Source organism: Schistocerca cancellata, chromosome 4 (genome assembly GCF_023864275.1).
Source record: "Schistocerca cancellata isolate TAMUIC-IGC-003103 chromosome 4, iqSchCanc2.1, whole genome shotgun sequence".
NCBI lineage: Eukaryota > Metazoa > Arthropoda > Insecta > Orthoptera > Acrididae > Schistocerca > Schistocerca cancellata.
Window position 1 is genome coordinate 17340102 of NC_064629.1, and position 25808 is coordinate 17365909.

The following is a 25808-nucleotide window of genomic DNA, read 5'->3' on the forward strand; positions in this document are numbered from 1 at the left end:
AGAAGAGCATTAGATAAAGATATTTAAAAAGATGCACAGATGAACAGAATGATGCAGACAAATTTCCAGTGAACATAAGAGTCATGTATATTAATCGACGTTTTAAACCTTACATCAGATAGGGTTGCAGAATGCTGATAAATTTTTTAGCTTGCAAGTCCAGTTTTATATTTTAAAAAAAGAAGAACAACAACAACTGCAAAAGGAATTCTAAAAATAAAACTTCTTTTTTTTTAAACCATGGGAATTTTTGCTAGTCAGCCACTGAGTTGCATAAGATCGCTAGCAAAGACAGAATACTTAAGACTTGTTAAATAACATTTACACGTGTCAAGACTAAAAGGCAATGTAAGAGTGCAGTGTCTTAAAGTCATTCCCCAAACTCCAACAAAAATGGTTCAATTTATTTATTTATTTATTTACATTTTCTTTGCGTGGAGCCATCGTAATGATGGCTTTTGCAAACGTCAGACTTAATACTATGGTTATATTTCTACTTATAAAATACATTATATTCTGTAGCTGTTGCTTCTTATGTCTATTTTTTACATTTATCACATTACAACTGATATGCTAATGCCTCATGTTACAATCACTATCTTAAAATTCATTGAAAGAATATAAACATTTTTCTATTAGAAAAGATTTTAATTTTGTTTTAAAAACATTTCCTGTGTACATTCTTAGAGAGTTTGGTAGCTTGTTATACCAAATCAAACCATTGATATATGGACTTCTATCAGTCATAATGTTGTTCTGTTATGGAAATAGTTACACTATGTTCTAGTGTTGTGATCATGTAGATCACTGCCCTTGATAGCTTCTGTTGGTTGACTTATAAAAAATACAACTATTTTGAAGATGTACAGAGAATATATTGTCAGATATTCGTGCTGCACAAACACTTCACGACGTGAATCTCTATGTCCCATCCCATGTATAAGTCTTATTGCTCTTTTCTGTAGTAGCAGTATTCTTTTTAAATGTACATCAGCTGCACAGCCCCATAGTTCAATTCCGTAGTTGAGAAAGGGGTAAAGTGTTCCATAATATACCAATTTCAGTGGTTGGCTAGGAACTATCTTTGCGAGCTGGCTGAGGAGATATATGGCACTACTGACTTTTCTGCATACGAGATTAATGTGGTATGTCCACCGCAAATTTTCATCAACATATACACCCAGGAATTTACAGTTACCATTTTCTGTTGGAGAGATATTACACACACTATTCATATTGTTGTGATGAGAACTGCCTGTTTTAAATGTCAGTAGTTGAGATTTGGTGACATTCACCTTGAGTCATTGATCATTGAAGTATTTTGTTACTTATGTTACACCACTAGTAGCAAGAGATTCTAGTTCTTTAGATTCACTCCCATAGAATAAGATAGATGTGTCATCTGCATAGCTTACAATATGGGAGTTAATGGGTTGTGCAATGTCGTTAATATATATAAGGAAGAGGAAGGGTCCAAGGATTGAGCCCTGTGGTACACCTTGTAATACAGGTTCACTGGTGGACTGGGCGTTCATTATTTTATTATCTAGTTTGTATGACAATTTAGTGCTTTGCTTATGATTCAACAGGTACGTGGTTAGAAGATTCATGGCTTGATCGCCAATACTATAAGATTTTAGCTTTTTAAGAAGTACCCTATGGTTTACCGTATCAAGTTCTCTCGTCAGGTCCAAAGATATACCTGCAGTCTGCATCTTCTGGTCCAACAGACAGTAAACTTCATGGATGAACTGTGTAACTGCTGTGGTTGTACTTAGCTCTTTTCTGAAGCCATGCTGCGAATCTACAAGCAGTTTATGTTTTGTGAAAATGGCACTTAGTTGAGAAAGGATAATGCTTTCGAATATCTTACTAAAAGTGAGAATTAATGACATTTGTCTATAGTTGGAGACTTCTTCCTTACCTCCCTTTTTATACACTGGTTTCACTACACACATTTTTAGAACCGTTGGATACATGTTTTCTCTAATGCTGCAATTAATCAGGTGAATAAGAGGTTTAAAAATTTCTTTTAAGCATGCTTTAGTAATAGCACTGGATATGCCATCCCATCCAGATGAATTTTTTTTCTTTAGCATGTATATTGCCCTGTGAACCTCCTGCTCATTCACTTCCTCAAATTCAAATTCGGTACACTGGGTGAGATGGCATTGGATCTCTATCTGTGAATCTGTAATATGCGTTGATTGTTCACCAGAAATGTAGTAGTTATTAAAAATATTACATGTAATATCTGGGTTTTTTATAATGTTACCATCATGTCTTATTCTGAGTGGTTCCATGTTCATCTTGTTGGGACCTTTTCGGTATTTGTCAGTCAGCTTCCAAGATGCTTTCCTTATATTGTCAGACTGTTCTATTGTTTTGCTGTTAATCTGCTTCCTTAGATTGACAATTTCAGTTTAAAAGTTTGCTTGGGCCTATTGTATTTTTCCTTGAAAACCTACATAGTAGTAGCTTTATAAAGCTGGTTTAGATCATGTACTTGCTGCCTGAGCCTAATCAGATTTGTTGGGAGTTTTAGTCTAGGATTACTTCCATTTTGACAGTGTTTAACTACCTTCTGGATTTCTCTGACTGGACAACTATATTCATAATGATGCAATAGGGTTGAGTAGAATTCATTCCATTTCTCATCTGACCCTTTTACCTGGTACACAGAATCCCATTTCTCATTCACTAGTTTGTCTTTAAGATCATTAATATTTGAGGTATTCAGCATTCGTTTCTGTAGCACAATTTTTGTTATTTTAGGCACAACTGAAGTTTTGTATTCTATCACCTGACAGAAGTGGTCAGAATAAAGAAAATCTAAGTTACTGTAATTTACCTTATCTATAACATCTTTGTTGATTATAGCATAATCTATTCTAGTGGAACATGTATGGCTCTAAGCACTATGGGACTTAACATCGGAGGTCATCAGTCCCCTAAAACTTAAAACTACTTAAACCTAACTAACCTAATGACATCACACACATCCATGCCCCAGGCAGGATTCGAACCTGTGACCATAGCAGCAGTGCGGTTCTGGACTGAAGTGCCTAGAACCGCTCAGCCACAGCAGTTGGCCTCCAACAAAAATTTCACATGCTGTAGTTTAACTAATGACTTGACAGTCAGACTAATGACTGTTCACAAAAGACATTTCAAAACTAGGTGCTGACTCATTATGGTCATGAATAAATAATAGTGTGTCCTATATTCTTACATGTTAACATCCACCCATGAACCATGGACCTTGCCGTTGGTGGGGAGGCTTGCGTGCCTCAGCGATACAGATAGCCGTACCGTAGGTACAACCACAACGGAGGGGTATCTGTTGAGAGGCCAGACAAACATGTGGTTCCTGAAGAGGGGCAGCAGCCTTTTCAGTAGTTGCAAGGGCAACAGTCTGGGTGATTGACTGATCTGGCCTTGTAACAATAACCAAAACGGCCTTGCTGTGCTGGTACTGCGAACGGCTGAAAGCAAGGTGAAACTACGGCCGTAATTTTTCCCGAGGGCATGCAGCTCTACTGTATGATTAAATGATGATGGCGTCCTCTTGGGTAAAATATTCTGGAGGTAAAATAGTCCCCCATTCGGATCTCCGGGTGGGGACTACTCAGGAGGACGTCGTTATTAGGAGAAAGAAAACTGACATTCTACGGATCGGAGCGTGGAATGTCAGATCCCTTAATCGGGCAGGTAGGTTAGAAAATTTAAAAAGGGAAATGGATAGGTTGAAGTTAGATATAGTTGGAATTAGTGAAGTTCGGTGGCAGGAGGAACAAGACTTCTGGTCAGGTGACTACAGGGTTATAAACACAAAATCAAATAGGGGTAATGCAGGAGTAGGTTTAATAATGAATAGGAAAACAGGAATGCGGGTAAGCTACTACAAACAGCATAGTGAACGCATTATTGTGGCAAAGATAGATACGAAGCCCACACCTACCACAGTAGTACAAGTTTATATGCCAACTACCTCTGCAGATGACGAAGAAATTGAAGAAATGTATGATGAAATAAAAGAAATTATTCAGATAGTGAAGGGAGACGAAAATTTAATAGTCATGGGTGACTGGAATTCGAGTGTAGGAAAAGGGAGAGAAGGAAACATAGTGGGTGAATATGGATTGGGGCTAAGAAATGAAAGAGGAAGCCGCCTGGTAGAATTTTGCACAGAGCACAACTTAATAATAGCTAACACTTGGTTTAAGAATCATGATAGAAGGTTGTATACATGGAAGAACCCTGGAGATACTAAAAGGTATCAGATAGATTATATAATGGTAAGACAGAGATTTAGGAACCAGGTTCTAAATTGTAAGACATTTCCAGGGGCAGATGTGGACTCTGACCACAATCTATTGGTTATGGCCTGTAGATTAAAACTGAAGAAACTGCAAAAAGGTGGGAATTTAAGGAGATGGGACCTGGATAAACTGAAAGAACCAGAGGTTGTACAGAGTTTCAGGGAGAGCATAAGGGAACAATTGACAGGAATGGGGGAAAGAAATACAGTAGAAGAAGAATGGGTAGCTTTGAGGGATGAAGTAGTGAAGGCAGCAGAGGACCAAGTAGGTAAAAAGACGAGGGCTAGTAGAAATTCTTGGGTAACAGAAGAAATATTGAATTTAATTGATGAAAGGAGAAAATATAAAAATGCAGTAAATGAAGCAGGCAAAAAGGAACACAAACGTCTCAAAAATGAGATCGACAGGAAGTGCAAAATGGCTAAGCAGGGATGGCTAGAGGACAAATGTAAGGATGTAGAGGCTTATCTCACTAGGGGTAAGATAGATACTGCCTACAGGAAAATTAAAGAGACTTTTGGAGATAAGAGAACCACTTGTATGAACATCAAGAGCTCAGATGGAAACCCAGTTCTAAACATAGAAGGGAAAGCAGAAAGATGGAAGGAGTATATAGAGGATCTATACAAGGGTGATGTACTTGAGGACAATATTATGGAAATGGAAGAGGACGTAGATGAAGATGAAATGGGAGATACGATACTGCGTGAAGAGTTTGACAGAGCACTGAAAGACCTGAGTCGAAACAAGGCCCCCGGAGCAGACAACATTCCATTCGAACTACTGACGGCCTTGGGAGAGCCAGTCCTGACAAAACTCTACCATCTGGTGAGCAAGATGTATGTAACAGGCGAAATACCCTCAGACTTCAAGAAGAATATAATAATTCCAATCCCAAAGAAAGCAGGTGTTGACAGATGTGAAAATTACCGAACAATCAGTTTAATAAGCCACAGTTGCAAAATACTAACACGAATTCTTTACAGACGAATGGAAAAACTAGTAGAAGCTGACCTCGGGGAAGATCAGTTTGGATTCCGTAGAAATACTGGAACACGTGAGGCAATACTGACCTTACGACTTATCTTAGAAGAAAGATTAAGGAAAGGCAAACCTACGTTTCTAGCATTTATAGACTTAGAGAAAGCTTTTGACAATGTTGACTGGAATACTCTCTTTCAAATTCTAAAGGTGGCAGGGGTAAAATACAGGGAGCGAAAAGCTACTTACAATTTGTACAGAAACCAGATGGCAGTTATAAGAGTCGAGGGACATGAAAGGGAAGCAGTTGTTGGGAAGGGAGTAAGACAGGGTTGTAGCCTCTCCCCGATGTTATTCAATCTGTATATTGAGCAAGCAGTAAAGGAAACAAAAGAAAAATTCGGAGTAGGTATTAAAATCCATGGAGAAGAAATAAAAACTTTGAGGTTCGCCGATGACATTGTAATTCTGTCAGAGACAGCAAAGGACTTGGAAGAACAGTTGAACGGAATGAACAGTGTCTTGAAAGGAGGATATAAGATGAACATCAACAAAAGCAAAATGAGGATAATGGAATGTAATAGAATTAAGTTGGGTGATGCTGAGGGAATTAGATTAGGAAATGAGACACTTAAAGTAGTAAAGGAGTTTTGCTATTTGGGGAGCAAAATAACTGATGATGGTCGAAGTAGAGAAGATATAAAATGTAGACTGGCAATGGCAAGGAAAGCGTTTCTGAAGAAGAGAAATTTGTTAACATCGAGTATAGATTTAAGTGTCAGGAAGTCATTTCTGAAAGTATTTGTATGGAGTGTAGCCATGTATGGAAGTGAAACATGGACGGTAAATAGTTTGGACAAGAAGAGAATAGAAGCTTTCGAAATGTGGTGCTACAGAAGAATGCTGAAGATTAGATGGGTAGATCACATAACTAACGAGGAAGTATTGAAGAGGATTGGGGAGAAGAGAAGTTTGTGGCACAACTTGACCAGAAGAAGGGATCGGTTGGTAGGACATGTTCTGAGGCATCAAGGGATCACCAATTTAGTATTGGAGGGCAGCGTGGAGGGTAAAAATCGTAGGGGGAGACCAAGAGATGAATACACTAAGCAGATTCAGAAGGATGTAGGTTGCAGTAGGTACTGGGAGATGAAGAAGCTTGCACAGGATAGAGTAGCATGGAGAGCTGCATCAAACCAGTCTCAGGACTGAAGACAACAACAACAACAACATCATTTTGCTTTATAATATCCAATCTCTATTAAAGATTCCCAAAATTATGAAACAAGCTATTTCACAACCTCTGAACAAAATCCTGCATCTCAGTTATGTACTGAATTTTTAAGTCTTTAGTATCCTTAAACTGTTGAGATATAAAAGAATTCTTAAAGTTCACTAAGAGGATTGCAGTTAATGGGTATGTGATTAGAGATACAAAGCAAAAGACCGAGAAAATAAATTATGAATTTTTTAAAAGCATTAGTTGCCATGGCAGAAATGCATATTATTGCAAAGAAGAGTAATTCACAACTTGCTTGCCATCAGCTTTGAATGGCTCACTGTTATTTGTAAGTGTTTAACAATATAAGTTTGAAGACATAGTTGTCCCAGGTTCCTCAAAATTCATCAAAAGCACATGCTTTAGTTCAATACACCATGTGCCACAATTTTCCTCTGCACTTAATATCCACTTGACATCAAAGCAATTATAGAGTATGTGTTTGCGCAGAGAAGGATAGAGCAGTGGATCATCTCTGACCATGATCAAAACGAAAAGCAGATTCTTATGGTCCTGGGCCTTGGAACAAGCATCTCTGAAATGGTGAAGCTGGTCATCTGGTAGTGTGTACTATTGCAAACATCTATGGAAACATTTATGGAAACTAGCTGAAGTATAGTGAAACAACAAGTAGGTGACAAAGTGTTGGACATTTGCCTCATCACAGAAGGGGTTGGTCGGAGGCTTGCTCCACATACCAGTATATGCAGCACACTCTGGCAGATCTGATGATAGTATAGGGCTGGAGCAAGCCCAAGTGTTACAAAGCACATCGCTCAGTGCATATTGGGGAATATGGAAGTCTGAGCCAGATGATCCCCCTGTGTGTTCCCATGTTGACTGAATAAGATTGTAAATTACAATTGCAGTGAGCACAAGATCACCAAGATTGGACTGTGGATCAGACATTATCAGACAATTTATGTTTCTTATTACATATAATTCAATGATGATGTCCGGATATGCTGTAATACAGATGAACAGTTGCTCAGAACGTGCACCGTGCCAAGGACACAGGCAAGTGGAGGCAGTATTATACTATGGAAGACATTCACCTGTGCTTCTATGAGACCTACGGTATAAGTGACAACTGTGGACTATATAAAAATTATTGCAGAGCACCTGCACTCCTTCATGCTTGATGTCTTCAGCGATGATGATGGCATCTTCCAGCAGGGTAGCTGTAGATGTCACAAGGCCAAACTCATGCTAAAGTAGTCTGAAGGGGGCAAAAAAACACCTCACGCTGTCTTTGCCACATAATATGCTTGATTCAAATCCAACAGAACACATCTGGGATGCTATCAAATGGCAGCTCAATAGTCTCAATCCACCAGTCCATAACTTATTGCTACTGCATACACATCAGATACCACATACCTGTGGAAACCTACTGAGGAATTGTCAAATCCACGCCACACAAAATCATTATTGTATTGCATTCCAAAGGAGGACCGACACGTTGTTTGGAAGATGGTCATAATGTTTTGGTGCATCAGTGTATCTCAGCAAAAGACTCCTGCAAATCCTATGGGAATATGACTAAACATGAAGGGAAGACTGCCTCTCTAATTCCTGTTCACTCATTCTGGATCATTATATGCTTAAAAGTTAGGTTTGTTGCTTCTCCTATGATCATGTATGGTTTAACTACTAATTATACCACTGCCTCTTTTTGTTCAGTGTGCAACATTCACATCCTAAGCAATATCACTTTACATCATCTTGAAATTAGAAAGCTAATCACTGAACAGACTTGACAACTTATGGGTTTTGTTTATTTTCACACTTGTCGTAACTCTTAATCACACAAATGCAAACACTAAAATGCTAGATACAATCTGAAAATTACACTGACAATGAACCAATTAAAGGTACAGAGATGCTCAGTGTAGCTACTACAGGGAGCAGTGAAACTGGCAGCTGGCAGGGAATTGTTAGTTCTCCCACACCTCGTCTCCCCTGAGAATGAGAAGCCTTGGCCTATCTGGCTCCATTTGTGACTAAGTGCACACTGTTGCCACAATATAATTTCTGCAACTGGTGCCATCCAGACAACACTATACGCAGAAATGACTTCTGAAGAGACATACATCACAAACAACATTTACTGTGGGATCACTGCACTTCATTCACACTGCCCTGGAATGGTTCTGCAACTCTTGTTTCTATGCAACAGTAACTTATGCCTTTGCTGCATGAGTATTGTACTGTGATCATGTCATGGGATGTCCACTGGCAGAGGAGTGAAGGACACAGGAAGAGGGAAGTGCTCTGTGCACATGTGCAATCTGAGTAGCTGAGTCCTTACAGCCAACATCAGGCATCTCATTGTTAGTATGCGGCAGTAAGTGTTAGTGTGGTAAGAGAGCCAATGTCAATTGTTCTGGCAGTAGCAGCAATGCCAACTGCTGGCCTAGAAGCCAATGTTACATCCCAAGGTGCACATATAGTATATTTTTGAAGAGAGCTGGGATTTTTGTCATGTAGGATTGCTATTCTTGACTGTGAGTTAACATGATTTTGTTATACGACACACAAGCCACACAAACTGAGTCATACAAAAGATTTACAAGTTTCTTTGTAACTTTAAACATGAATTTACGCAGGGGGAGGATGGGGTAAGTACAAGCTGCCCCTCACCCTATAAAAAAAAATTATCTTCACAAACCAAACTCTAATCCTGCTCCACTACACACACAGATGTACCAATTCAGTACCAATTTTAAAAAAAAGGCAGAGCTGTAACGGACAATGACAAGTAATGAGTGTACCTAGAACTATTTGACATTAAACCCCCGACGTATTTTGCCATTCACAATGATATTAACACAAGCCGACCCCTCCCTGCCCCCCCCTCTCCTCTCCTCCCCTCTCCTGCTTCCTTCCCTGTCATTTTTCCTTACCTCTCCCCTCCCAAAAATTATTGATATGAGGCACAAAAGCTGCCACTGACTGTGCTGGGATGTTTCTCAATGTTACTTGTGCATAACAAAAGACTTGCATTTTCAGATTTGTACCAATATCAAAACTAACCCGTAAAGCTACAGGGTGCTTCTATTTTCATGTAATAAAAACTGAAATTGGTTTGTATTCTAGCAGATGAGTAATGATAGTGTATTTTGTTGTTTACTATATATATCACACAAGAATACATTAACATGGAAAGTCTCAAGACTGGATCGATGGCTAAATTTTCAGTAGAGTATTTTCAAACATTTCTTTGACATGTGGTCTGGCAGCCATACTTAAGAGGTTAGGACTCATTCTTTCCTTTGGCTATAAAATCATAATCAGAACGTATCTGCCAATTTCAGTTATGTCATTTTCAGGAGAACATCTTGTAATAAATTGTGCAACATGTGTCTGACAGCACTGTTGAATGATATAGTTTGCTACAGTCAAGTCAGCATAAGATGATCCCTGAGAGCTGGGAGTGCTGTTGACAGCTTTCATCTGTGATGCACAAATGACTGCTGGTGAAACAATAATCTTCCATAGAGCTGTCATAACACTGATGCATTACCATAGGGGCATTTACAAAAGTGCAATATGTGATCAGTTGAGGTAGGCGCATGAAGTGGTCGTGCCCAGCCCACTGCAACTGTCAGGAATCTTCTTACGCTACCTGGACTATAGGTTCGACTCAACACATGTGGATCTTCATGCTGAAGGCTTCCAACTGCTGATGACTGATGCATACAGTGCAAACATGAGTGTGTGAAGCAACAAGGAAAGTTGGGATGGAGTACCTCCTATACTTGCCCTCCAACCACTACCTTTGCTGTTCCATAATGCAGTGTTATCAATTGCCTTTAAACATAGGTAAACTGTTTTTTAATTGTGGATTTGAAATTTTACATATAAATTTAATCTTATGTTTCATGTGCAGCCTTAAATTACATGTAACACTGACTAAAATTACTTAATTACCTCCAGCAAGCCAGGCAACATTTGGAATGAGTTGTTCTCCTTGACAGTTCTCTCGACCAGGTACAAGACGCTGCAGAAAAGGTGGATAAGGGTTTCCATCAATATCTACAAGGAATGGAGGTGGCATCAAATGTGGTGCTATTTGAGTTTGCTCATCTAACACGTGATGATTATCATCTCTAATAAGAGGCCGATAATCTGTGTGGAAAAACATTTCCTTTGGCAACTGCAAGAGTAAGAAACAAAATATCATTGTTAAAAAAATGTCTATTTATTAGACTATAAAAATTATAAAAAATAATTATATCACTAGGAAGCACAAAATTAAAAGATTTTTGTCAGATGTATTTTCTTCACAGACAACTGCAACTACATCATCTCTGAGATTTCAACTTATACTATCTGTGAAGCCGTTAATGAGAATATTTGAGTGCCCATAAATTTATTGCTATCCAAAATATGGTGCTGAATGCTGCATTGTAATCCTATAGCAATGATGTATCTTTTTCTTCTTTAGAAAGTGTTGCTGTAATACTAAATAAAAAGATTTTCAAGAGCTTAGAAATGTTAAATCAACCTTGCACCACACTTCTCTTGAATTAGAGAGAGAGAGAGAGAGAGAGAGAGAGAGAGAGAGAGAGAGAGAGAGAGAGAGGGGGGGGGGGAGGGGGGGAGAGAAAGAGATAGGGGGGGGGGGGGCAAAGAGAGAAAGAGACAGAGGGGGGGAGGGGAGGGGCGGGGACTGACTGAGTGAGTGAGAAATGAAAAGTGGAGTGAATAAGGCACTTAGGAGTAGTTTCCCATCACTAGAGTTTAAGAAAACTAGTACTGAGAGGGAGGAGCCAAGAAACCCACATGATTTAGACAGCAATTTGGTCTCATAAGTGATAATATAGAGCATGCTCAGCGAGTGGGTACTGGGTGCTCCCAACACAAAAAGTTCTTCTGTGACCATTTATGCATCTGACAAGTGTATAAAAACCTGTGCAGTGCACATGAATCAGTTAGTAAAAAACATGAGGATTTCTCAAGTTACAGTATCTGTGATTTTGCAGGATTTACTTGTGGTGGAGCTGGAGTAACTCCTAGTGGACATGTGCATGGGACATGTTTTACAGAAGGAATGAATGAAATGACTGGAACCTTAGGGTAAGAATAATTGTCTGGTAAAATCACGTGATTTGCCAAGAATGTTGTGGAGGTTAGGCAGGCTACAGAAGATAACATTGGGTAGTGTGAGAAGAATATCAGGGACTGAAAATCTCATTTCAGGAACTGTTTCAAGAAATTTTTAGTCTAGGTAGAGAACTGCTTTGAGGGATTTGAGGCCTGGGTTATTATTATTATTATTATTATTATTATTATTATTATTAATATACTACTAGACAGACAACGCAGGAGATTACTTTGTGTACGAGATCTGTGAAGCAGCTGTGAGAGCGGAAAGACTGGGAAAGGTTACTGGTATACGTGTGGAGACATTTGGTGTTGAACACCACACTGCAGCCATTGCCTACCCTGGTAGCCTACAATGCTGGGACAAGTACCACACTGGGCCACTGTTTCTGTTTCTGCTTCTGACTCTCCCTAAAAATATTTATATGCTTAAGAAACTGTATGCAACCCATAATGAACACTGAAGTGGTTAAGTACCCTCATTATAGCTAAACTAACATTAAAATCAATGTTATACAGTTTTAAGCACATCTCAGACCACACGCTACTGTAAGGCATGGCATAATGGCGCTATTGGCTGAAGTGTTACTTGACACTGTGCATTACCCCACCACCTGCCTTCTTATGTGTGCAGAACTATAGCATTCGTCTGGGAAATACATTAAATTTACACCAAGAGACCGAATGCGATTTAAGCCACATCAATAATTGGTAACACTACCACCTGCTTACTCTCACAGTTTATTTAATGAATGTGGCATTTTTCCACCTAGGCTGTATTTGTTTAGACGACTACTTTGTTTCACAACTAGTACCATCATGGCAGTGCATTCACACAACATGTTTCCGTTCATTTTACTTTACAAATTTTATTGTTCTTTGTGATATGTAAGATATCTGTGGAATGAAGAAGTCTTAATATATGCAAACTACGCAGAAATATTTGGAAATCATTTAATAAATATATGGCTGTGGTGCCCTCTATGAAGATGATATCTAACAATTTACCATCATCATTGTCATCAAGCATCATTATGAGACTTGCAAAGAATGTACCTGAATATAGAGGATTATGTGATAGTGCTGTAAAGTAGTTTGAGGAGAAAGACATGCACTGGCACCATGCTGTTGTAGTCAAAGTATGGATGTATGTAGACAAATCAGAATTACTACGATGTGAATGTTGTAGAGCCACAGAAAAAGACATACGTACGAACGAACATGATAGACTTAATTGCTGTAAAGCGGGTGACTGTTGACTGACAGGTCTTTTGATTTACTACTAAAAAAAGGACATGAATGTGGGAAAGATCACAAACTGCAATCAGAGAGCTTCACATTTTAGAAAACATACTGCTTGGAGACTTCAACCAAAATGAGCTCTGAAACTTCCAGGTAGATTAAAGCTGTGTGGTAGACTCAAGACACAAACCCACAATCTCACCTTCACACACAAGCTCTTGTGGGCCAAGCTATCCAGGCACGGTGCACTACCTGCCATCTTCACAGTTTTGAAAGATAGGACAAAGGTGGTGGTGTAAATGAAGCTGTGACGGTGGGTCATGAATTGTGCCTGAGTAGCTCAGTCCCTAAGAGCATTGTCCATGAAAGTTGAGGTTCTGGGTCTGAACCCCAACCAGGCACTCAGCTTTATAGTGTTAGAAAGTTTCGAAACAGCACAGATACCAGTGCAGTCAAAGATTCATTCTTGGAGTTCAATTTTATTTCATATATAAAGTAAGATGGTGGTCTGACATCAGACTTACTGCTATTGCATTCCACTGTAATTTCCCTATGGTCTCCAAGCATTAGCCTCTTTACTGTATTTGTCAAACCAACCACATTCACTCCTCCTTCCCCAAAGCACACACAATGCACACAGAAACAGACTTCAAAATTTACATTTTTTCCTTTTACATGTTACCACATGTAGAATGGAGCATTTCTCTCCAATAACTCTTTTCTGATGTTGATGCATTCTCACTCACCTTATGAAATCTGTCACTGCCACGTCCAAACCCGTACACGAGAAGGTGGCCGTGAGAATCTGAAGCGGCCAACATTGTTCCATCTGGTGACCACTTTGCATCAAATAGAGCTCCATGCCCTTGACCTTCGATGGCATTCTGGAATGATATCACTTGTGTCCCAGCTATTATATCCCAAATAATAAGCTGCCCATCATGTCCCGCACTTAGCAATATGTTAGCTTCAAATGGATGAGCTTCCAACACAAATACCTCATCCTTATGCCCTCTTAGAACCTGCACTAGAGCACCTGTAACAATATTTAAAGTAACAGCACTGAAGAAAACAGTACAGATGACAATTATCAAACTATAATTATGCAAATTAAATGTTATCAGCATGCTTCTATCAATGTCAGCTCTTTGCACTGGTATCAAAGAATTAAAAATCGTTAAGCATCAAAATCATCCATCAAAAATGTGCTTTCGATCGCTTGACCATTTCCAGGAGCGGTTCCCGTGTAGCCTGTTTGACCAGCCTGTCAGCAAGTTCGTTGCCTAAGATTCCGATGTGTCCTGGGGTTCACAGAACCACCACTGAACAGCTGGACCATTCCAGGGAGTCAGAACAGAGAAGAAACGACTCACCAGAACAGAAACAGACATACTGAAGTGCACGAGATATGGCCAACAGCTCTGCAGTGAATACACTGCAACCAGCAGGTAAGTAACGCTGTTCAATATGGCCTCTGTGGACAGAGGTGAAGCCAACATTACGATCAGCCATCAAGCCATCAGTATAAGCAACTTCAGAGCACATCAAGAATCGAGAGGAAGTGACAGTGGAGAGCAGCAAGGTTAACGGAGTCCTTAGGGCAATGCAAAAGGTCCAGATGAAGCTTCAGCCAAGGTGTACACCATGGAGGTGTACATAAATGGACCTCAAGCAGAGGTGGTAAAGAGAAGGACTCCAGTTCGGAGAGAAGGGAACACACACGAACCGCAAATGTGTGCCCTGACCTGGGCTGCCTATGCGGGAGATGAACTGCCACGGGTGGGAAAAGGAGACAGTAATTCAGATGCTCACGAAAACTACGAATGTGTGCAACATATCTGGAGAGCAGTTGTGCACAATGGATCCGCAATGTAGGGACTCCTGCCTCCACCAGGACACTGGTCACTGGACTCATTCTAAAAGCTCCCATCGCTAGGTGGACTCCACAGTGATACACTGGGTACAAGAAACACAACACTGAGGGCGCCACCAAACCATAAACCAAACTCCCATAGTCAGAGTGGGATTGTACAAGGGCTCTGTAGAGCTGCAGCAGCATATAGCAATCTGCACCCCAAATCGTGTTGCTCAGGCAGCAGAGAGCATTGAGGTGCTGCCAGCACTCCCACTTAAGCTGATGAAGGTGAGGCAGCCAAGTCAATCGGGCATCGAAAACCAGTCCTAAGCATCAATACATCTCCACTACAGTGAGTGGATCATCATTAAGATAAAGTTCAGGTTCTGGATGAACGGTGCGATGCTGACAGAAGTACATTACACATGACTTTGTGGCTGAAAACTTGAAGCCATGGGCTAGAGACCATGACTGCACCTTATAAATGGCTCCCTGTAGGTGCCGCTCAACAACACCAGTACTGGAGGAGCAATACGAAATGCAGACGTCATTCGCATACAGAGAAGGAGAGACCGAAGACCCTATAGCTGCTGCTGGGCCATTAATGGCCACTAAACATAGAGATACACTCAATATGGAACCCTGCGGAACACCATTCTCCCAAATACGGGGGGAACTATGGGAGGCACCAACTTGGACACGGAAAGTACGGAACGACAGGAAGTTTTGGATAAAAATTGGGAGCGGGCCTCGAAGACCCCACTCATACAATGTGGCAAGGATATGATGCCGCCAGGTCATGTCGTATGCTTTACGTACATAAAAAAAAAACGGCAACCAGATGTTGGCATCTGGAAAAGGCTGTTCGGATGGCAGACTCAAGGTATAAAAGATTATCAGTGGTAGAGCAACCCTGGAGGAAGCTGCCCTGACATGGAGCCAGCAGGCCACGTGACTCCGGGACCCAACCAAACAGCGGACACACCATACATTCCAGCAGCTTACAGAGAACATTGGTGAGGCTTATTCAGAGATGAAGAGTCTTGCACAGGGTTGAGTAGCATGGAGAACTGCTTCAAACCACTCTTCGGACTGAAGAGCACAAAAACATCTATCAGTTGCTGTACAGATTGGACTCAGTATTAGCTCAGTCAATGAAGACCAACAGATTTAACTTTATCCATCATTATTAGAAGGGATTATAAGATTACAGCTGATATGTAAATAACTAGCAATAAATAAACCAACAGCTGCATTTTCACCACTGATTTAATCCAGAGGCAACTGGTTTCAGCATTCTATTATGCCATCATCAGGCTCTCTACCGTAACATAGTGGCTCAGCTTACATAGCCGCGCAAAATATGCAAAAGTGAACCAGTACCTGCACCAGCATATGTAACATGGCTATAGACTCAAACAACCAGAGCACATAAGTTGCACTCAGGTTGTTAATGAGTGTTTAGCAGCTGCTATGTTACCACAGAGGGCCTGATGATGGAATAATGGAATGCAGAAACCAGGTGTGTCTCGAATAAATCAGAGATGGAAAATATAACTGTTGGTTTATTTATTGCTGGTTATAAGACCAAAAGGGGTCAAAGAGAAGTAGAATAATGTGCAGTTGCAAATTTACGTAAAGTGGTAGGAGGGAGTGTCATGAACAATATACTAAACATCCCCACCAGTGGGGCATGAACATGGGGCTGGGGGGCAGTTTGAAGGTAACTTGTTTTATGTTTTTCTTGAATAATACAGAACCCACAGCTTGTAATGAAACTTTTTCCCAGTATAAAATTAATCTACACGAAATTCCCTACAAAAAAAGTCCTATTTGTTTTTCTTCTCTTTGACTAATAGTTCTCCATTGCAGGGGATGGAAAAATCACTCATTATTAGAAACAGTAATTTAATGATATAAAATTAATGTTTGTAGTTAAATGGAGTGAGTTAAGAACAAATATTAAATGTGTGTACCACATCCAAGTGCAGCAGAGCTGTATTACAGGATAAATTGTCTTCTAGTTGTGTAAAAGGGTGGAAGTGGCGGGGGTGGAGAATAGAAACTTGAGGGATGGTAGGTCATCAGATTATGGTTAAGCACATCCCTCCTTCATATATCTGCAAACTGAGGAACAAGCAGATGATTCCCTATTCTATCTGTTGTATATTGGCCATAGGCTAAGCATGTCCGCAGCCAGTAATCAGACTCCACATTGCAGGTTTGCCTACCCACCCTCACAAGCTTCTCTCTTCTGGAGATATGGGCATCTCATGTCATGACACAGTTCTGTATACGAACACAATTTGTTACAGGCTCCACCAGGGGCAACAGCTACACTTCCAAGCAGCACACACACCAGGAAATCGGCAGGGCTGCTCTCAAAGAACAAACACAGTCCACACATCAACTGGTAGCAAGTGTACTTCCACCTGCTGGGTACATAAGGAAAAGTACAGCATCCAAGCAGGTCATTTCAGTTGCTCCCACAGTTCCAGGCCAGGAACTGTTTATCCTCATAGTCCACCTAATAGAACTCACTGAGACAAGCTTTGCACCATCATCATGCTGCTACACTACTCCTTGCAGTCCAGTTCCTCATGGACACTGCTGTACATCCACAAGAGGAGACACACTTCTCGTGGATATAGTATCATACCAGCTAGTTTTTTGTTTGTTACTTTGAAGTGATCATGGATGATCTTTTAGTTGCTGTTTTCAGGAAAAAGTCATTGTGAACTTTTGCGATTAATAAAGTGTTCTGTATTGCAACCTGAGAATTATATTTTAACACAGCAAGCAATCTCGTATAACACGTAGGGCACTAAACTAGCTACCCCAATATGTTACAAGAAGCACCTACAGTACAGCAATCCTTCGCAGCACATCTTATGAGTCACTGGCTACGCAGTGCACAGACATGCCTGGGGATGTTCATTTTCCACAGGGTGCATTAAAACTACATGAAATGCAGATATGTGTTGCTAATAATACTAATGCAATAAGCACATCTGGTTAGACTCTTCATAAATCTCTCCACAATGATCTACACTACACTGTTTATATTGGAGAGTTACTTTATGTTTATTAACTAAGCACTTATTTGCAGTTGTTCAGTGAGCTGTTATGAAGAAAAGGTCAACAGCTGGAGTTGTCAACTGTCTACCACCCTGAAGAGCCTGTCCCAAGCGTAACACGAAGTCAATATGTATTCAACAATGTTGATTTCATTGTCTCCATTATCACTGACTGGAATACTTTTCACAGCATGAGGGGTACGAAATACATCACCCCAGCCTCAGCTCTCCCAACATCAGAAGAGGCCCACAGGCTTCAATAGTCTTCCTCTCCAATGGAAGTAGGTCACATAGGTGTTACAGAAGTTCTGAAATTTCAGTGTAAGTCAAGAAATGCATTACAGTAGATTCCAGTTAAACTAGAACATGATCAGTCCAATTCCATCAGACATATGAGGTCTGTCAGAAAAGTATCCGATCTCTGACCAGGGAAGAAAACTACTTATCTGGAGTGCTGGATACCTAATCACCCTCAAAGCAGTTCTCTTGGGACTCCACACATTTTTCCTAGTGGTGCTGCCATTGTATTTCAAAACGGGTTGTACCACTCCTTAATTTGTGTGATGCCATAAGCACTGTCACCAAAAGCCCTCTTATTATTATTATTATTATTATTATTATTATTATTATTATTATTTGATTGTGGGGCACTCAACTGCACGGTTATCAGCACCCGTACAAATTCCCAACCTTTGCTCTGTCCAATCTTGCCACTTGCATGAATGATGATGAAATAATGAGGACAACACAAACACCCAGTCATCTTGAGGCAGGTGAAAAATCCTTCATCCCGCTGGGAATCGAACCCGGGACCCCATGCTCGGGACATGAGAATGCGACCGTGTGACCACAAGCTGCGGACAAAAGCCCTCTGAATCTTCTGAATGCTTAACCTGGCTGTCGCCCAGTTTCTGGTAAAAATTTTTGCAGTAGTGCTGCTCCACTCGTTTCATCATTTCCCTTACAATGAAAACAAACATGAGCACCACACACTACCTCACTCAACTGCTGCCTGCCAGCAATTGATACTATCAACAAGTGGGAAAAAATTCATGCATGTGCATGAAGGTTCAAGAGCGACTCGTGCACGCATGCTAGATTCACATACATCAGGTGGTCAGAAAAAAAAAAAAAAAAAAAAAAAAAAAGGTAACACACTTTTCTAACACACCTCGAATTCATACCCAACTTGTAAGATCCCCTGTGGATGTGTAGAAAGTGGCACCACTCTGTGCAGCCAACTCTGCAAGTGACAACAATTCCTGAATGGAAGAGATTTATGCAGGCTACCACTAATGCAATTAGTGGTGAGAAAAGTGCAATAACTTTCTAGTCATCCATTCATTCTATACCACACGAGTACAGCACAATTACATGTCTTCACAACACTGCCAATGATACACACCAGCAAGGTGCAACATTTACCAATCCAGTCCCTTCCCCACCAACACTACACAGGTCACCATCAACATCACACTTACAAATTGTACACTTCTCGCACACTGTACAGGAACACATTTTACATAAAAGCTCATTTAACAGCAAATATGCCCCCATTTAATAATAAACTAAAAAAGCTATAGTATATAAGCACAATAGGATGACTCCTCTAGCAGTGTACGACTGAGTGCAGAGATTTATGTAGGTTCTGTCCATTCATAGGTGTTTCTTACATTCGTATTATTAGTAACTGATATCTGTAGTCGATGTAGTGTAAATTTACTTTGTGGAAAATATACATCCCCCCTCCCTCCGCCATCCCTCAGATATGTCTGTCCACCCCATCACCAGTGGTTTATAAGGCATGCTGCAGAAGGACGATATAACTTTGAGAAACCCCCTGAAGTTGCTCAGTGATGTGGTGGGGTAGACAGAGTGGGAAATCACCTACTTGCTGCTTAGTTTGCAAATATATGAAAAAGGGAAGTGCATTACCACAATTTAGCAAAGTAACTTCCCTTGCATTTCTACACTTCACCCCTTCCCTTTCCCCCTTCCATTCTGTTAAACCCCAGAACACAATGTATCCCTTTAATATGGCTGTACTGCTCTTAGACATGGCACACACATTTATTATTACTTCTTAACCCACTTCATTTAATGGTAAGCATATCCTGCACCCGTACATATACACGATGAAATGAATTAAATTCTGACACCAGCTGCAACTGGGCACTGAAATGTATTCAATGGTGACAAGTGAAACTTTGGGCCGGACTGAGACACAATACCGGATTTCTCACTTTATGAGAGCAGTTGCCTTAATCACTTCAGCTATCCAAGCATGCTTTCCATCTGATCCAAGTCCCCATCCTGTCACACACTACTTATGTAGCATCCCCCATCCACCATACTCATTGCTCACTGTGGTAAGCAACGAGTATGGTGGACAGGTACTGTAAGTAGTGTGGGACAAAATGGAGAGTTGGGTCTGATGGAAAGTATGCTCAGATAGCCACAGTGATTAAGGCAAACACTCACATAAAAAGACAACCACTTACGTAAAGCAGGAAATCTGGGTTCGAGTTCCAGTCCAGCACAAATTGAAACTTGTCGGCACTGAAGTCATTCCAGTGCCCAACTACGACCTATGCCAAAATTTATATCATTTCACTATTTTTAATCATTGCAAAGTGGAAACTATTAGTCCCAGAGAAAAAAACTGAATGGAGTTTTCTTTGTAGGAAATTTAATGTAGTTTAACTTTGAACTGGGAAACATTTTCACTAGAAGTCATAGTTTTTGAGTTATTCAAGGAAAAATATAAAAAAAAGAGACCTATGAATGCCCTCCTGCCACCACAGTCACACTGCACCAGTGGGGATTTTTAGTGTGTTGTTCATGACACTCCATCCTGCCACTGTACAAAAATTTGTGATTACATGATTTCTTCCACCTAATTTTACTTTGTTGACAGGAATACATGTTAAAGTCAAGATTACATGTTGAATCTAACAATGCCCCAAACCACACCACCTTATGTTTTCTGCTATTTCCCTCAATAATGCACGCTGCAGACTGTTGTCACATCAAGCGTGTAACACACAAGTCGTCATGATTTTAGAATAGCCTGAAATGGGCCTCATACATAAAAAATTCATTTTTTCACTAATCATGCCAGTGAAAATGTTCACAATCTGATTGCAGTCTGTTCTGTTTGAACTGTCTTAGCAATGGAAGCTGTTGGAATGGCAGCCAACAGCAGATGGTGTCAAACTGTCAGCACAGTAAAATCCACACACACTGCAGTGTCCTAGCAAGTAGCCCACAGTGGATAAAGCATTAAGGTATATTATGCCCATGCAGACAACATTGCCACCATTCCATGCACTGATCACATTGTGTTATCCAGAAGCCACTCATTTCATAGAACTCTCTTCTATCTACTGCTAAAGCACAACCATCTCTGCCATAGCGGCATATCCTGTACAGGGTGAAATACCATTGAAAGACAAACTCACTTCCCAGTCACCTTACTCCCCTTCAGATTTAATCAAATGCCAACATTGTGCCATTTGAACTGATAAGGCATCCTCACATATGCTTTAATATTTCCACTTTGGTGACTGGTTCAACACTGACCCTTCCTATTAAGACACGAGCGCAAAGCTGGCCCTGTACAGGGTATTCACAGATTCCCATTACAAACTCCTAGGGCTTGTAGAGGGGAGCAAGTACATAATATTTTGAACAGGAACCTACATCCAGAAATGGTACAGTTTCTGTTCTATGATAGTTTCAATTCAGATGTGTAATGTGTCAATGTCTGCTGAGGGAAAGAGGAAAGCCTCAGAAATGTTTGTTCTGGTATGCAATAGGGTAGACAGGAAGACATGTACAGTCATTCACCTGATGTCACTTAGCATCCGTCTTCCTACGAGACTCCTGTAGAGACAGATGAAGATCTGGTGGCACAAGTTCTGGTCAGCACATTAAAAACTGAAGATACACCAGGTGGGGCGGAGAGTGTGTACCAGTACATGCTCCATAGGTACAATGTCTGTAAGAAGGTTGTTGGTGGTTGCCATATCAAGCCACTGTTGTATGCATAAGTACTGTGGTTTGTATGTTCAGTAAGCTGTGTCCTTTTCAGTTTTGGAAGAATGTAAACCATGACATTTAAGTGTTAATAGAAACAAATGTGCTTAAGAGATAAATGAATGTTTCCTTTCAAATTGGTACCTAATAATTGTACAGCGTCATGCCTAATTCAGTTTCTCAAGCAGAAATGGACAAGTTGAACATCTGAACTGAGGCCATCGTAGAATGGAAATGGTACATTTCTGGACATGGGTTCCTATTCAAAATGTTACATATTCACTCACCTCTACAGGTCCTAGAAGTTTGTAAAAGGGATGTCCAAACACCCTGTATTTATTGCCACTAGTGTGAAGTTTTAATCATGTACTGTTGGCCCAGTATTTTATACATCTCAAGTTATTATCTTTGGGTGTTACAATTTTCACAAATGTTAGTGTTTTGTAAGACATAAATGACTATCTGTTTTAGTACTCAGAATACACCTTCAATGAAAATTGTTTAACACAGCCTATCTTCGTAATATATTAATTCAAATTCAGTGTTACATGCATTAAAGAAATCAATTTTTAAAACCAGTGTAGTATTTGACAATAGTGTTGCAGCTTGTATGTAACAGTTTTCAACAAAATATTTAAATGTATCTGTGATAACACACAATATTCTTACCTGTTGATGAATTCCATACTTTAATACTATAGTCACTGACAGCTGTAATTACAAACTGATCACTTCGATTCCAGCAAACCATTGAAACCCTCAGTTTCACCTTTGGATCATCAGTGGTATCAGAAGATCTGTTGAAAACAGAAGTCAACAATTAGTAAACTAACTATTACAGTAATAATAAACTATGAATGTTCATACAGAAGCCTATTAAAAAATTATTACAATCAACTGTTAACTTTGCAGCAATTCTGTAAGAAAGATACAACAAGAAATATGTAAATTTATTATAGTTAACACTGAATTATGAAACTGATTTTACAGGGTGTTGTTCTACACACATAGAATGCATAATTTTGAAACCTTTAATACAGGAAAATGACCACATGAAATGTCTTTATCAACAATACATTTTCTGCTCTCCTTCAAATCAATGATGTTGTTTTGTGTGAAACTGGCATTAGACGTGAAACTATACTTCATTCATCATAAGAATAAACCTGATGTAAACAAACACATGCGCGATGATTGTTCATACTTCAGCTACATAATCTTTATTTCAAAATTTGTGTAGTCACATGATCCGTAAACGCTACTTGTGCTCCGATTGTCTGGCTGTTAATACATACTGTGAAAATGAACGACACTGCTTCCTGCTTCGCAGTGAAACATGTGCATGTAACACAAGTTTGCAGAGAAAGATCAGCTCTGACTTTTTTCCAGATACACTTTGCAATAAATAGAAGGTAATATACATTATATGTGCATGGTGTAATTTGTAGCATTACAGAACAATAATAACGAATGCTTTGGGGCAGCATTTTGAATCACATTGTCTATAATTTTTCTTTTTACAGTTACTACTTCATTTCTAAAAATTCATCTATTGAGTAGGAGTTGTCATTTGGATTTTTTTTATTTTGTTTTCAAATGTTGGTTGGCAACCTGTCATATTTTTGGCAAATGAGCAAAGATTTTTGTGGCAACATAATTCACCCCTTTCTGTGCCAAAGTCTGATTTAACCCAGAATAGTGAAGATCATCCTTTCTTCTATTGTTGTAGCTAAGCACTTCTCCATTATTTTTGAATTGGGATGGGTTATTAATAACAAATTTCATACGTGAATGTATGTATTGCAAAGTACAGTTCCTTAAATAAAAATCTGCAAGGTGATCTTGGGTGGCTCCAGCTATTATTCTGATTGCATGCTTTTGTGCAATGAATACTTTTTCTCTTTATGATGAATTACCCCAAAATATGATGTCATACGAAAGCAGTGAATGAAAATAGGCATAGTAGGCTAATTTATTGATGTGTTTATCGCCAAAATTTGCAATAACTAATAGCATAACTAGCTGAACCTAACCATTTCAGGAGATCACCGATGTGTTTCTTCCAATTCAATCTTTCATCAATGCACACATTTAGAAATTTTGAATATCCTGCTTTAGCAACAGACTTCTGTTCATAGTCTATATTCATCAATGCCATTTACTGTACAGAATTGTATGTACTGTGTTTTGTCAAAATTTAGTGAGAGTCCATTTGCAGAGAACCACTTAATAATTTTCTGAAAGACATTATTTACAATTTCCTCAGCTGATTATTGTTTGTTGGGTGTTGTTACTATATAAGTCTCATCAGCAAAAATAGCTAGCTTTGCACCTTCATGAATACAGAGTGGCAAGTCATTAATATATAGTAAGAACAATAAGGGACCCAAGACTGAACCCTATAGGACACCATTCTTGATACTGCCTCAGTTAGAGGACTCTGTTGATTTTTGCAGACTATCTGTACTGTTAATTTCTACCTTCTGCAGTCTTATAGTTAAATATGAATTAAACCATTTGTGCACTGTCCCACTCATACAACAACACTTAAGCTTATCTAGAAGAATTTCATGATTCACACAATCAAAAGCCTTTGAGAGATCACAAAATATCCCAATGGGTGATGTTCAGTTATTCAATGGAATTAATATTTGATCAGTGAAAGCATATAAAGCATTTTCTGTTGAAAAGCCTCTCTGAAAACCAAACTGACATTTTGTTAGTACTTCATTTTTACAAATATGTGATGCTACTCTTGAATACATTACTTTTTCAAGAATTTTGGATAAAGTTGTCTGAAGTGAGATTGGGTAGTAGTTGTTAGCATCAGACCTATCCTCTTTTTTATGCAATGATTTAACAATAGCATATTTCAGTATATCTGGAAAAATGCTCTGTTTCAGTGAGCTGCTACATATGTGGCTGAGAATCCTACTTATCTGTTGGGAACAAGCTTTTAGTACTCTATTGGAAATGCCATCAACTCCATGTGAGTTTTGACTTTTGAGCGAATTTATTATTTTCCTAATTTCAGTACGAGAGGTGGGTTGAATTTCAATTTTATCAAGCTGCATACATATTGCCTCTTCCATACTCTGCCTTGAATTTTCTAATGAATAGCTCAATCCCATTTTCTATACAACATTTAAAAAATGATTCTTAAAAATGTTTTCTACTTTTGATTTCTTGTTAACAAACTTTTTATTGAGGATGATAGAAATACAGTTGTCCTGTGCTCTCGGCTGCCCTGTTTTTTAACAATATTCCAAATTGTTTTAATTTTATTATCGGAAGTGCTAATCACATACATAATGCACATACTTCAGTACTTTTTAATAACTTTTCTTAGTACAGTGCAGTAGTTTTTATAATGTTTCACTGTTTCTGGGTCATTACATTCTAGTTATAGCATACATTTCCCTTTTCTGTTTACAAGATATTTTTATCTCTTTAGTAAGCCATGGCTTTACAATTATATTTCACTTTTTCTTAGGGAAATGGTTTTCAAATATACCCACAAAGGTATCATGAAAGCTTTCCCTAAAATTTTCAATTGCTAAATCATTAATTGAACACACTATTTTGGAGGACTGTTTTGCATTACTGTTTGGTACTGTGTCATATAATGTAACTAGCTGTGTATCATGATCATACATACCATTCTTAACGGGGGAAGTTTTTATTTGATTAAATTTATCTTTGTCTATAAAAACAATATCTATCAGTGTGCTGCTTTCCTGTACCACCTGAGTAGGAAAATCAATAACTGACGTCAAATTGAAAGAACCATGAAATACTTCAAGGTCAAACTTTCTATCGGACTCTTTCAGAAAATCCACATTGAAAACCGCACAAACAATAATTTGCTTTTCTCTGTCTGACAGATAACACAACAAATAATGCAA

General features: G+C 39.3%; 1 protein-coding gene across 1 annotated transcript in view; it reads right to left on the minus strand.

The window, feature by feature from the left end:
• Positions 1 to 25808, minus strand: part of LOC126183565 (PH-interacting protein) — a 273245-nt gene that overhangs the window by 98545 nt on the left and 148892 nt on the right. The window contains exons 12-14 of the mRNA XM_049925643.1: positions 22573 to 22700; positions 13680 to 13969; positions 10516 to 10741 (exon numbers count right to left, since the gene is read on the minus strand). Coding sequence (XP_049781600.1) covers positions 10516 to 10741; positions 13680 to 13969; positions 22573 to 22700 — 644 coding nt within the window. The remainder of the gene's footprint in view (positions 1 to 10515; positions 10742 to 13679; positions 13970 to 22572; positions 22701 to 25808) is intronic.